This window comes from Sturnira hondurensis, unplaced genomic scaffold, assembly GCF_014824575.4.
Source record: "Sturnira hondurensis isolate 20B ecotype Veracruz unplaced genomic scaffold, ASM1482457v3 Scaffold0010803, whole genome shotgun sequence".
In the NCBI taxonomy this organism is placed as follows: Eukaryota; Metazoa; Chordata; class Mammalia; order Chiroptera; family Phyllostomidae; genus Sturnira; species Sturnira hondurensis.
The window spans coordinates 650,289-665,689 of NW_028083434.1; the positions used below are offsets into that span (position 1 = coordinate 650,289).

The window sequence follows — 15,401 nt, forward strand, 5'->3', positions numbered from 1 at the left end:
ATCGGACTAGCAACCCTTTGGTTCCCAGGCCGGCACTCAATCCACTGAGTCAGGGCCTATAACAAATGAGTTCTACACCCACTGAATACATCCCTTATGACAGGTAAAGGACTTATGTCTATTCACTATGAGTAACTCTCTAACATCTCTAGTGTATTTAAGTGTTTCTCTGTTTTTTCACCATTAGCTTTCTGAAGGGGATGTTTAGGAGAGGGCCAAAGCCAAATGATGGCTGTCACTGTCAATGGTAAATGCATCAAAAAATAAACTTTATAAATGAAAACTTAGTGGGGAAAACAGGATGTGATTCATAGAAATCCCATCTGAATCTCCTTTTCAGAAATGCAACTGCTGTACAAAATAAGCCTTAGCTGTAACATGAAGGTAGACTTCCAGCAAGTTACATAAGAGGTATATCGAGGCAAAGACAACACCCTAGATGAGGCAGGGATGAGCATGGGATCAGAAGGAATCGGAAGGGGGGCAGTAGAGAAGCTGGTAATGAAAGGACCACCCTTTAAGTCCTGGCCATCTTCCATTCTGGTTGCTATCACTAAGGCTACACTTTTTAAAATTTTAGGCTTTGGCACTCTCTGACATCTGAAAAATGAGATGATGGGAGAAGAGCAGAGAGAAAGCATGCTGGAAAGTAGGTTAAGAGGGATTTACAGGGACATACTGCCAGGGGAGGATATGTTCCAGGAGTTTCTTTCAACGTCTCCAGAAAGCCAATTTTCAAAGATTCTATGAAATTGGGAGGAGGAGTAGAGAAAAAAATTAGTGACTTTAGTTTTTTTTAAAATGCACACTTATCCTAGTCTTTACTCACTTCCTTTCTTCCCTACCCCTTGTTACAAGCTAACAAGAGATAAGCCCTCATTCAGACAAGGGACTCACATTCCCAAGCACGTTATCTCTTGATTAAAGGAAGGGTTCACACCTCCAATGCAGGACCTGGCACTGGTCTAGACATTTGGGCAGAATCCAAGCATCTGGCTTCCCTTCCTTTTCCTTAGCCTGCAACCATGGGCATGCAGGGAGATATACATTCATAGATTAAATAAAGCAGAAATATCCAAGAAAAATCCTCTCTCCTCATTGATCTGTGTCCTCCCTTGTTCAAAATAAGCGGAGACCTCATTTCTTCCCAGGAAACTGCATTGATCAAGGCCACTCCTTTTATTCCACACCCTATCTGCCCTTATTTGTTATCTGCTCATTTTTGTGCATTTGTGTGTGTGCACATGCACACACATGGGTGTGTATTGTCTATCTCCCAAAGTAAACCATAAACTACTAAAAGGCATTTCTCTGGTACAAACTTCTACCACCTCGCACAGGGCAGGTTTTACAAGGAAGAAGAAGAGAGGATGCAGACAGCTGAAATACATCCCCAACCTTTGGGATCCCTCAAAAATGTTCAGTACTCTAGGTATAGACCAGTTATTATGGTCCTGTTCCCCAACAGAGGGCCAGTAAGAAGGCCAACATTACTGAGTAAATACTGATGTGAACAGACTGTAGTGCTCATTTCTAACTGGTCCTAAGGCACCTTTGCAATGGTAAACCCAACCACTCCCCTACAATGTCTTCAAGTTTTCTCCCACACACCCACTCCAACAACAGCCACTACCCTGTATACTCACTGAGAGCCACATAGACGATGTTGAAGGCGAAGACATAGATGGTGAGGAGGGAGAGAGAAAGGATGAAGAGGTAGAAGTAGCGGTAGTTCCTCTTTCCGACACAATTCCCCACCCAGGGGCAGTGATGGTCAAAGCGTTCTGTGGGGGGAAAAAAGAGAATCTAGTTCCAATGCCTCCAAAACACAATATAACCCCACCATTCACATTTGAATAACTAATTCAAAGACTCCAGGATCACTGCCTACTTTAATTGTAAAAAAAAAAAACAAAAAAAACTTGGTTTCTATTTTTCACAATGTTTTCATAGCCATCTCATTTGATCCCCACAATCACCTTGGAAGTTGAGCAAAAGAAGATGTTATTTTTCCACATTTTACCAATGAGAAAACTAAGGAACTGAGGGGTTAAATGATCTGTCTCACTACCAGTTAACAGCAGAGATTTTTTTTCCCAAAGAAAAACCTTAGTAGGTGGGCCTACTAAGTTCAGGAAGAATAATTAGGTGAAAATAGACAAGGAAATTTTGAAAAATTAGTAGTGTGGTTTTCCTTAACCTCCAGTTATTAAAAATCTATAAAACTACAATACTTGAAATGATGTGGTATACCTTAATGGAATAGAAAGTGCCCAGAAACAGACTCTGGAATATATAAGAATTACTGTCTAATAAAGGCAGCATTACAAATTCAGTGGTAGAAGGAAGTGTTTTTCTATAAACTACTCAGGCAATTGGCTATTTGGTAAAAAAATATGGTTAGATTTTTATCCCCTCACACTAGAGTGGTACCTCAATACTCATCATTAATTCATTCCAGAACTCTTGATGAGTGTGGAAACCAAGGCATATCTAACAATAAAACATTTTTTTCTTGCAGGGTGGTTGTACAAGTTCTAGCAGGTGTGATGAGTTCTGAACAAGTGCCAAGTGCTGAAACATTTTTTTTCTCATCAAAATGTGACAAGTACAGGGTTTGATGAGTTCTGAAGCCAATGAGTGCTGAGGTATGACTGTACTCATAAAAATTAATTCCAGATGAATTAAAGAGTTAAATGTAAAAAAAAAAAACAAAGTAAAGCCATCAAATAACCATAAAGAATAGATGAACATTTATCCCACATAAAAGTAATGGGGGAAAAAACAAAGATGACAATTACTTTTATCTGAACATAAAAGTAATGGGGGAAAAAACAAAGATGACAAAGAAAAGTAGATTTAGCTCCATAAACTTTAAAAAATATTTTACATGTTAAAATACTATAAAGAAAATTAAAGAGAAAAAACAGGAATGTATGTAAATTTTCTATCTTAATATATGAAAAGTTCTTACAAATCAATAATAAAGTACAATTATTCCTTCAAAGATAGTCATAGGGCAAAAATAGATAGTTAATAAATGCCATATAAGTATATATTTAGCCATGCCGGGTAGCTCAGTTGGTTAGAACATTGTCCTAATATGCCAAGATTGTGGGTTCGATCCCCAGTCAGGGCACATACAAGAATCAACCAATGACTACATAACTAAATGGAATAAAAAATCTCTCTCCCTCTTTCTCTCTTTCTCCCTCTCCCCTCTCCTTTACTCTAAAATCAATCATTAAAAAGTTTAAATAAAGAAATACACTTCCATGTTTTCAGATTCAATAATAACAGTGTAAAAATAAGAACATAAAAGTAATATCCAGTGCTAGGTAGAAAAAGGTACAATGGACACTCTAATACACTGTTGGTGGAAGTATAATTTGAGAGAACCTTTCTAGAAAGCAGTTTAGCAGAAATTAAGACTCTTAACAATGTTCACCCCCCTTCAGCACAATAAGTGAATTTTCAGTAATTTCTCTTAAGGAAATAGAGATATATACAGAAATTCAAGTTCAATATTTTTTAAGTTCAATATTTTTAATTAAAATTTTATTGTGGCAAAATATAGATAATATAGAATTTGCCATTTTAATCATTTTTAAAATATTTTATTTATTTTTAGAGAGAGGGGAAGGGAGGAAGAAAGAGAGGGTGAGAAACATCGATGTGTGGTTGCCTCTCGCGCATCCCTGACTCCGGACCTGGCCCACAACCCAGGCATGTGCCCTGACTGGGAATCGAACCAGAGACCTTTTGGTTCGCAGGTTGGCACTCAATCTACTGAGCCACACCAGCCAGGGTTGTTTTTTTTTTATTATTTTTAAGTGTACAATTAAGTGGTATTAATTATATTCACAATGTACAACCATTACCACTAACTACTTCCAAAAATTTTCATCACCCCCCAAAGAGAAACTCTGTACCCATTAAACAGTAATTCTCCATTTTCCCCTTCCCCCAGGCCATAACTTCTAATCTTCTTTCTATCTTTATGAATTTCCCTACTTTAGGTATTTCATATAAGTAGAATCATATAATATGTGTCCTTTTGTATGTGGCTTCTTCACTTAGCATTATGTTTTCACTCGAGGTTTATTCATGTTGTAGCACGTATCAGCACTTCATCCCTCCTTTTGGCTGACTAATATCCCATTGTATAGATATATCACATTTTGTTTATCCGTTCATCTGTTGATGGACACTTGAGTTGTTTCTATCTTTTGGCTATTGTGAGTATTCGCAATGCTGTTGCAAATACTGAGAAACAAAAATGTTTGAGTCTCTGTTTTCATTCTCTTTGGCATTGTTATGGACAGAATTGTGCACACACACCCCAAATTCATACATTGAAGCCCTAACTTCCAATGTGACTGTAGTTGGAGGTAGGGCTTCAAAGGAGGTAACTAAGATTAAATGAGAACATAAGGGTAGGGCCATAATCCTATTATGGTAGTATCCTTAAAAGAAAAGGACAAGATACCAGGAGTACATAAGCACAGAAAAAAAGGACTTTTGAGGACACAGCAAGAAGGTGGCTGCCTCCTGTAAGCCTAAGAGGGAGGCTCACCAGAAATCAATCCTGCCAATATCTTGCTCTTGGACTTTTAAACTCTAGAACTGTGAGAAAATTAATTTCTGTTATTTAAGCCACGTAGTCAGTGAATTTTGTTATGGCACCACAAATAGGCTAATATAGGTATAGACCCAAGAGTGTAATTGCTGGGTCATATGATAATTCTATACTTAACTTTTTGAAGAACTGTACAACTTTTCCACAGTGGCTGAACCATTTTACATTGCAAACAGAAATGTATGAAGGTTCTAATTTATTGCATCTGTAAATTAAATAATTTTGAGACTTCCACCAAGATGGAGGCATAGGTAGATACACTTTGTCTTCTCACACAACCAAATGAAGGAAAGCGACAAATTTTAAAACAAAAAATAACCAGACCTGCCAGAAAATAGAACTGTATGGAAGTCTGACAACCAAGAAGTTAAAGAAGAAACATTCATTCAGACCAGTAGAAGGGGCAGAGACAGGCAGCTGGGGCAGAGAGAATAGCGTGTCAGGGCAGCAGCTTGAGGACCAGTCAGGCAAGGCAGTGGCTGGTCGTCTCACATTTGCATGTGGATAGTCAGGAAGAACACCTGGGGAATGAGACAGACCAGGCAACCTAGGGTTCTGGCTCAGGGAAATAAGCCTCTGGTGGTAAAAACCGAGGGGGTTACAGCATCAGGAGAAACTCCCAGCCTCACAGGAGAGTTCATTAAAGAGACCCACAGGGTCCTAGAATGTACACAAACCCACCCACCAGGAGTCAGCACCAGAAAGGCCCAATTTGTGAGTGGGAAGTAGGGGAAGTAACTGAAAGCCGGTTGAGAGCTGAGTAAGTGGCATTGCTCCCTCTCAGACCCCTCCCACCTAGATAGCACCACAAAGCTGTGACATGGGTTGCCCCACCCTGGCTAATACCTAATGCTACAACCCTTACAATGTAACAGCTTCTCAAAGGGAAAAAATATGGCCCTAATGAAAAAACAGATGTATCTGTATCTCTTCAAACCAAGGGACGAAGAGATAGCCAACCTATCAGATGTACAGTTCAAAATACTGGTAATCAGGATGCTCACAGAATTGATTGAGTATGGTCTCAAAATGGAGGAAAAAGTGAAGGCCATGAAAAGTGAAATAAAGAAAAATATACAGGGAACCAACAGTGAAAGCAGGGAAAACAGGACTCAAATCAACGATTTGAAGAAGGGAGAAATAAATATTCAACCAGAACAGAATGAAGAAACAAGAATTCAAAAAAATAAGAAGATGCTTAGCAACCTCCAGGACAACTTTAAACATTCCAACACCCGAACCATAGGGATGCCAGAAGGAGAAGAGCAAGAAATTGAAAATTTCCTAGAAAAAATAATGAAGGAGAACTTCCCTAATCTGGCAAAGGAAACAGACTTTCAGGATGTCCAGGAAGCTCAGAGTCCCAAAGAAGAAGGACCCAAGGAAACACACACCAAAGCACATCGTAATTACATTACTCAAGATTAAAGATAAGAAGGGAATCTTAAAAGCAGTAAAACAATGAAGAGAGTTACATACAAAGGAGTTCCTATAAGACTGTCAGCTGATTCTCAAAAGAAACCTTACAGGCAAGAAGGGGCTGGAAAGAAGTCTTGAAAGGCAAGGACCTACGTCCAAGATTACTCTAACCAGCAAAGCTATCATTTAGAATGGAAGGGCAGATAAAGTGCTTCCCAGATAAGGTCAAGTTAAAGGAATTCATCATTACCAAGCTCTTATTATATGAAATGTTGAAGGGCTTATCTAAGAAAAAGAAGAAGATAAAAAGTATGAACAGTAAAATGACAACAAACTCACAACTATCAACAACTGAACCTAAAACAAAACAACAATACCAAAAATAAACTAAGCAAACAACTAGAATAGGAATAGAATCATAGAAATGGAGATCTCATGGAGGGTTATCAGTGGGGAGGGAGGGGGAGAATGGGGGAAAAGGTACAGGGAATAAGAGGCGTAAATGGTAGGTACAAAATAGACAGGAGGAGCTTAAGAATAGTATGGGAAATGTAGAAGCCAATGAACTTATGTGTATGACCCATAGACATGAACTAAGGGAGGGGTGCAGGGCAGAGAGGAATAAAGGGTGGAAAATGGGACAACTGTAATAGCATAACCAATAAAATATATTTTTAAAAATTAAGTAATTTTTATTATAGTATTAAAATAATGAATAAAGTGAAATTATGAATAATATCTAATTAAAGGAAACTGCCTAAATGAACTAGACTATAGCCATGATAGATTATATAGTCACTAAACTAAAATATTTTAGAAACATGTATTAAAGATATAAAAACATGGTTAAGATATAATGTTAAGTAACAAAGCCAGCAATAAAAACTCTATCATGTGTGATCTAATTTTGAAAACAAGAGTGAGAATGGAAGGAAATACAGCAAAATGGAGAGTGAATTTGTTTAAGTTTTATATATACTTTCTGTACTCTGCATATTTTGTACATTGAAAATGTATTATTTTAATGAACCAAAAAGGCATAAATAATAAAATACAGGATCCGGCACAAATAACACCCATTTTTATTACAAATTCTTTTATTACAAAATCATAAGTATGTAATTCTGTAACATAACAATGTCACACTCAAGCACACCATATGACATTTTAGGTGAAATGTTCAAATTAAAACTATAAATTGTTACACCCATATTATTACCCTATCAACCACACTCAAGCAGGCATTACTTCTGCCGGACCCTATATATCATTTTTAAGGAACAATGAGCTGTGTACTGTCAAAAAAATAAGGCGGTAAGAATGATACATCTCCCAGTTAAAGGGCTATGATATATTTTTTCAGAAAAGTGAAGGAAACTGTAGAAAAGAATGGCATGTTCAAGCCTTACTCTAAGCAAACTTGCCATATAAAAACATTGCAAATACAGATTTATATGGATATACTTTTATTGTATATTAATCACACTTTCTTCTAATAATACAAGCAATATGTGCTCATTGTAGAAAACTTGGAAAAAACTTAAATGAAGAAAATGATGTCACTCATAATTCCAGTCTATAGATAACAAGATAGAAGAATTCTAAAGTGTTTCCTTGAATATCTCTTTATACATATTTATATTTTTTAAATGTGTAACTGAGATCACACTATACATGTATCCTATCTTTTGTTTTATTTCATTTCACTTTTTGGTATAAGGTTTTCCCATGAAAGTCCACTGTATAAATGTCCCACAATTTATTTGACCATTTGTCTACTGGTGGACAATTATTCATTATTATAATAATACTGGGGTAAATATTTCCATACCTAAATTTTTACTGCATTCTTGATTATTTCCATAGGAATTTTTAGAAAGATAATCACTGACATCAAAGGGTATACATGTTTTAAGACTTTTATAAATCTTATTATCTTGCTTTCCAAAACTTTTGTTCCAATTTACACTCCTAACAATGTAGCACTAAGTATTATCAGGTTTTCCTTGCTTATTTTCTAGATTTAAAAAGACATTGTTTTAATTTTTATTTCAATATTTAGGAAGAATATTTTTTAAATATTTTTTTCGATTGTATTTATTTATTTTTAGAGAGAGAGAAAAGGAGGGATGAGGAGAGGGAGAGAAACATCACTCAATCACCTCTTGCACACCCCAAACTGGGACCTGCCCCACAACCCAGGCATGTGCCCCAACCAGGAATTGAACCTGCAACCTTTCAGTTCACAGGCTGAGATCCAATCCACTGGGTCACACCAGCCAGAACAAATTTTTTTGATGTTAAGTAGCTAATTGTATTTTTTGTTTTATAAAGTCCATATTTCTACTGAAATGTTAGTACTTTTTAAAAAACTCAATTTGTATATGTTCTTTATATTTAAGAATATTAATAAGATGAAATTCTTTATGAAAACCCTCACATCAGATCTTCTTGAGATGTCAACTTTTCTGTCTCATTTTAAATGGGTTTCAATTTATAAAAACCCTATCTACATATAGCTTTTTGCCATATAAAATAAGGTATATTTTTTCAGCCTCTGTCTAAAGAACTGACTGGTAAGAGGAACGTAATGTACATAGGTCTGATCCATGACATATATAAAGAATGCTGGAAGTATGTCTACTGATAATATAAGGAATTGTACACATATGCCTATTGATACACACAGTTACCGTTTCTGATCTTTCCCAGGGTTTAGCACACAGTAGACAGGGATTAAAATTAAGCCACACACATGGAGATAAAGGCACAGATACATTCGTTATGCACACACATATATCAGCCAAACTTACAACAGCAGCAAAGAAAGAAGAAATGAGGATTTGGAAATCATACATGTTCCATCTTCATCTCTTACTAATTATATGAGCCCACACAATAGTGCTTCATCTATTTCCTTATCTGTAAAATAGGGGTAATACCTACCTCATGGGGTTCTTAAAAGTCTTAAATAAGAGAAAGGGAAAGCACTTCACACTGTGCTTAATGTACAGTAGGAACTCAATAAATGCTAGCAACTCTCTTCTTGGGAACACTACTTCTTACAAGGCCCTTCCTACCCCAATGCTGCCCTCCAGTGGACTAGGGTTCTCCTCCCACTATGTAAGGTTGGTTCCATTTGAAACAGATCCAGTAGAGGAACAATCTAGATTTAAAAATCAGGCCATTTATTTTCCCATTTACCAAAAAGGGTTTTTTTTAATTTAGACTGGAAGATATTTAAATTCCAATTTGACCTATAGAAGTACAGTTGACATAGTTGTTCATCTATCTAAACAACCCAGGTGGAGAAAAGACAGCACTCACAACTCTCCCTCCCAATCCTGCTCCTAACTACCTCAGCTGTACTGGGTCTCCATGAACTCCAGCTGCACCAACACACTTGTTTTTCTATCTATGTTCCCTATCTGTTTCTACTGATTTTTCCAATAAAAAATTACCTTGACCCTCCTCTTCAACTCAGCCTTTCCCCCAGACAATGCCCTAGTGGTTTTACTCACCCACACAGTTATCACAGATGCTGCAATGGGATGCCCGGGGAGGCCGGAAGATCTTGCATGTATAACAGTATTTCAGCTTCACAATCTGGTTGTTTATCTGGAAGTTCTTGATACGAGGGGGAGGTCGCTGGCCCTGAGGCACTGCACCATTGGTAGCTTCTGTAGATCAGTAAAGACAGTTAACATCATAGCTAGCCATTATTTGAACCCAAAAGTCTCACCATTTTTCCAAAAGCAATGGAAGTAACTAAAGGTTCCTTAGGCTTACTGTCATTTCCAAAATAGACTCTCAACATCAGAGTGTCCCCCACAAATTCCACTGAGTGCCACACAATTCTTTGTGCATGTGAAAAAATATTTCTTCAAGTTTTTGGCCAATTACAAAGAAAAACATTCATAAAGGAAGAAATGAAAAGGCTAAAAAACATGAAATAAAAACAGCCAACTCATAATGAAAGAAATAAAAATTAACACAAAGATACCATGTCCACCAACTGTATTAACAAATATTAAGAAGAATAAAAATATTCAGTGTTGGCAAAATGAGAAGATATTTTTATGCATTACCCATAAGCAATGTGGCAGTGGCTACCAAATTTTTTAATGTGTTTATTTTTGACCCAGAAATTCTACTTCTAAGAGCCTATCAAAATTACAAAGAGATATACAAAGGATGTTGACACAAGGATATTTGTCACAGAGTTCCTTTTAATAGTGAAAAACTGAAAATAACTTCAATGTCACAATAAGAGGTCATTTAAGTAAATTATGATATATGCATAGGATGGAGTATTATGCAGCCATTTAAAATGGTGTAGGTGAGTGAATGATGACAGGAAAATATTCACAATATATTGCAAAATGAAAATGAACAGCAACATGTATAAAAGGATATTACCTTGCAAAAATAAAATATATGCACAAAAAGGCTGTTAATACTTAGAATCAGAAAAACAATAATTTAAAAATAAGAGTAATACACGCTTATTATAAAAAATTTGGAAAAAACAGAAAATATAAATAAGAAAAAATAAAAATCACTGTCAGTCTCTGAACTCAAGGGTATTCATGAATTTTGGTGTATTTTTATTTATCTTCTCTTAACAGATAAACATTCATGATTGCTTTAAATTTGAGATCATGTTATAAACGCAGTGTTGTACCCTGTATTTTTCACTTAAGATTATACAGTAAACATTTTTTCCACGATTTTTAATTTTTTCTGAAAACATTATTATGGGCAATATGATATACATTTTATACATGTATTATTATTTATGTAACCATTCCATACAGTTGGGCTGTTAAGTTGCCTCTGGCTTTTTACTATTTAAATTATACTGCATGCAAAAACTTAAAATATTACAAATAAAGCTAAATCTCCTCGATCATCACCCCAATCCCAATCCTCTCTTTCCTTCCTGAAGAATATATTCATGTGTTAAAATTAACTTCTAGAACATACAGAAGAAAAAAGCATGTTGAAGTCTGAGCAGTAACAAGAAATTGCTGGCATTAAAATATCTAGGCCCATATTAAAACGAAAAAAGGAAAAGAGAAAAATGTTGCACTAAAAATTCTTCTACATTAGTTTCTGTAAATCTCTGCTTATTTTCTTTAGCTAAATCCTGAGAGAAGTGGAATTACTGGGTCAAAGGTTTTGAACCCTTAAAAACTATATTACTATTACCAAACTGCTTCCCAACAGATTGTATCAATTTGCACGCATGCCTATCTGCAGCATATGAGAGTGCCTGTTTCATTGCACCCTCGCTATGCAGAATAATTCTAAAAACATACTATTTTTCAATTCATTTTGATTTTAAAAATATCTGCCATATGGAACTTTTTTCCCTTTTTTTTGGAGTGGGGTGGATGCTATGAAATCAAACAATAAGTGCATCACAAGTCTTAAACGGATGAGGACAGCTATTCATTAGAGGATACAAGTACTAGCATACCACCTTAATATGTATACCACCTTATTCCTTTGTGTGTACTTTACATGAAGGCACCTGTAAGACAGAGTTCATGGTTTGCCCTCCCTATGAAGTGCTATGATGCAAGGGAATCTCCTATCTTCAGTAGATTCTGTGACTTTAAGTGAAACAACATATAATGAAACCAATTTTACCATGGGCTAATTAATATAAGCAAGAGTTAAGTTCCTATGGCATCTCATCCATGTTATAACAAAACTACGTTGAACAAAACAATGTTATTTGAGGACCTGCTATAGGGCTGAATGTAAATTGACAAAAACTTGCTAGCATAAATATATATATATATATATATATATATATATATATATATGAGTATTAACTCAAGACTGCACTCTTCTGTCAAGAAAAGCATGCTGACAGTAAATGAATGGATCAAAAAAACTATGGTAAATTTACATGATGAAATACTACACAGCAGAAAGAAGGAGCTCCTACCCTTTGTGACAGCATGGATGGAACTGGAAAGCATTGTGCTAAATGAAATAAGCCAAACAGTGAAAGAAAAATACCGTATGATCTCACCTATAAGTGGAACCTAGTCAACAAAACAAACAAGCAAACAAAATATAACCAGAGACATTGAAATTAAGAGCAAACTGGCAGTAACCAGAGGGGAGGTGGTAGGAGATAATGAGGGCAAAGGAGTGAAGGGTTTCCAGGAACAAGTATAAAGGACACATGGACAAAACCAAGGAGGGTAGGATCAGGGTTGGGAGGTGGGGATGGCTGAGATGGGGGGAAAATGGAGACAACTGTACTTGAACAACAATAAAAATACATACATACATACATACATACATACATACATACATAAGAAAACCATGCTAAGCAAAGAGGTCATATGAAGAATGGCTCAAGCCTGGACCCCAGGCCCAGTGATCTGGCAAAACAGAGCTAACCTTGCTAAGGAAACTACCATAACATTCAAGAGACAAGTCAAGGCAATGCCTTGAACTTCACTTTCTCCATATGTTAATAGAAGGGGATGATAAAAGAACAACCCAGGTGGAGAAAAGATAGCACTCACAACTCTCCCTCCCAATCTTGCTCCTAACTACCTCAGCTGTACTGGGTCTCCATGAACTCCAGCTGCACCAACACACCTCTGCTTTCTTCCCACCACTCCCATCCACACCCAGAGAATGGGTGAAGAGGTGAGGGGATTAAGAAGTACAAATAGGTAGTTACAGAATAGCCATGGGGATGTACAGCACAGTATAGGAAATGGAGTAGCCAAAGAACTTATGGGCTTGACCCATGGACATGAACAATAGTGGGGGGATTGCCTGAGAGAGTGGGGGGTGGAAGTGGACATAAGGGGGAAATCAGAGCACTGTAATAGCATAGTCAATAAAATAAAGAAAGAAAGTACAAAAACTAGACAAAGAAAACCATAAAAACTTTATTAACAGGTATAAAATTCAATCTGAAAATACAGAAAGACATACTATTTTCTTGGATAGGCAGATAATATTATAAGACATAGATTTCCTCAAAATAATTCATAAATGTAATGTAATACCTATTAGAACTCCAATAGGTTTGTGTTTTTAATTAAATAAAATGTTAAAATCCAAAAAACAAACACATACCTTAAAAAAACTAAAGGCTAACGGCAGCCTGGGGCTCAACTTGTGTAGCATTTAGTCTTATAAGTCATGGGTCCCTTTCTTCTACTCTTTCTGGCTTGGATACTGACTCAAGCTACTCGGGTACCTCAGACTTGAGAACAATTTAGGCAGGCACTGCTGTTGGTCTAGTGGGCTCATAGTCCTTGCTAGTACTGGCATCACAGCCTTTTTTCTGAGTGTGAGCTCCCAAGACATCCCTCCTCTAGCCCTGGGATCTTCGTTCTGCTTCAGTTCACAAAGCCAACCTCACTTCTGAGTAGTGTAATACTTTATCTCTGTCCTGAAGGGTCCTACCCTGAGCTGCAGACTACTCTGTAATGAACCTATAGCTGCTTCCTACCATTCCTAGAATTCTCAATTGTTCTTGGCACCACAACTGGCTCCTGTCACCTTGTATGTTCTCCTGAAGCAAGAATTCTTGGTCAAGGGCCCATGAATGTGCTTCAAAAGTTCTATGAATCCCTGAAATTATATCCAAAATTATATGTCTCTGCATGCATGTAAGAATATTTTTATGAAGAGATGGTTTATAGCTTCCATCAAGCAAAATCAAATGAGTTGATGACTCCCAAAGATTAGAAGAAATCCCATCCTCTTGGGACCAGTTCAGCAGACCTTGAAATGCAACCCAACACAGGGAAGAAGGAAGCATATGACTTTCAAACCTTGCTATACCTATCTTAGCAAATTCATAGGATGGTTATGATCTCAGATTAAGGGTCTCAGAGAGAAAAGCCTAGAAATGATTGCTAATCTGCAACCACTATTATAATTCCATTCTGTTACTAATTAAAGCCACCCCCTGCATAGTGTGTTGCTGGCTAGTTAGAAAACTCACCTATCTCCATTTCTATGAAAGCTGCCTCATCTGGTAGGGCTCGAGGGATCACTCCAGGGTCACTGAAGCTGGTCCTCAACAAGGTAGCCATGGAGAACAGGAAGAGCATGGCGGCAAACACAGGGATGGCAGGAGACAGCTGGACAGCCAGGTAACGGCATCTGGAGAAAGCAGGCAATTGAACATTTAGTTATACCTACCCTATATCAACCATGAATCAATATGGTAACCACAATAAAATACGCAGTACCTTGAGGGCGGGGACCACCTTTTTAGTTTGCTTAAATCACCAAAACCTCCTAACATATGGTTCTGTATATAGTGGGAGCTCAACAAATATTTAATTGATTGGTGCCACCTATAACATACAGAAGAGTCTCAAGAGACCTCCCATACCCCTAAGTCCAGTCCCTCCTGTCAGACTGCTGGGAGTTATATTTCCTCTGTGCTTCAGGAATGGCTTACAACTGTTAGGGTGAGGAAAGCAACTGAGCCTGGACTTGCAAGTAACACAGGTTTCTCTCACTCTGGGAGTGTCTTGAGTTTTTCATACTCACCCATATGGCATTAGGCCTGAGCTCCCAGAGGAAGGAGGAAAGATGACCAGTCATGGAGCAAGGTTCCAGTGTCAGACACAGAGTATGTCTGGCACGCTTCAAGGCCAATAAAAAGCTCCAGGGATGTGACTGACTTTGTGACATCCATTCCTCTTCCATTCTCAATTAGCTCAGCTAGTAGATGACTAGTAGCCATAGGGAAATAAAGAAATTGTATCTCCTGAGTACCCTTCCCAACATCATATTTGCTCCCCTCTTTTATCTGAATTCACCTGAAAGGCCATATCTTCTCCTCTCCGGTCATCCCAGCCCTACTCATATGTTAAATCCCAGAGACATCAATACTATTATCGTCATCATTACAACCATAATTTACTGAGCACTCACCATATGCCAAGCACAGCACTAAGCTCTTTATATGCATGAACTCATCCAACTTTCATATGAAATCTATGAGGTAGAGTCTATTATACCCATTTGATAGATGAAGTCTCTGGGATTTAGAGAGGTCTTGCCTCCTCCAAAAGGCTTATCCTAATCTGCATTAATCTCTCCCTTCTCTGTCCTTGTTGTCCTCACTGCCAAAGCCTTGTATTGTTTCCTAGCTGTTTTTTACTATATTGACCTCATCTCCCCCAGTTGGACTTCATAAGAGCAAGAACCTTGTCTTTTTGTAGAAGGAATGTGTGGGTTTAAATTTTGGCTCTACCAGCTCCTAATTGGGTAAATTAGTTAACTTCAGTTTCCTTATCTGTGAAATGAGGATAGTAATAGTACTTCATGGGGTCATTTT

The 15,401-nt window shown here is 37.2% G+C and overlaps 1 protein-coding gene across 3 annotated transcripts in view; it reads right to left on the reverse strand.

Moving 5' to 3' along the window:
* Nucleotides 1-15,401, reverse strand: part of ZDHHC9 (zDHHC palmitoyltransferase 9) — a 38,520-nt gene that overhangs the window by 9,708 nt on the left and 13,411 nt on the right. For 2 of the 3 annotated variants that reach the window (XM_037059300.1, XM_037059301.1), the window contains 4 exons: nt 14,052-14,212; nt 9,580-9,738; nt 1,647-1,784; nt 696-744 (listed from right to left, as the gene is read on the reverse strand). In XM_037059300.1, coding sequence (XP_036915195.1) covers nt 696-744; nt 1,647-1,784; nt 9,580-9,738; nt 14,052-14,212 — 507 coding nt within the window. Of the gene's footprint in view, nt 1-679; nt 745-1,646; nt 1,785-9,579; nt 9,739-14,051; nt 14,213-15,401 lie in introns of all 3 variants that reach the window. The other variant, XM_037059303.1, reaches the window with a different exon arrangement.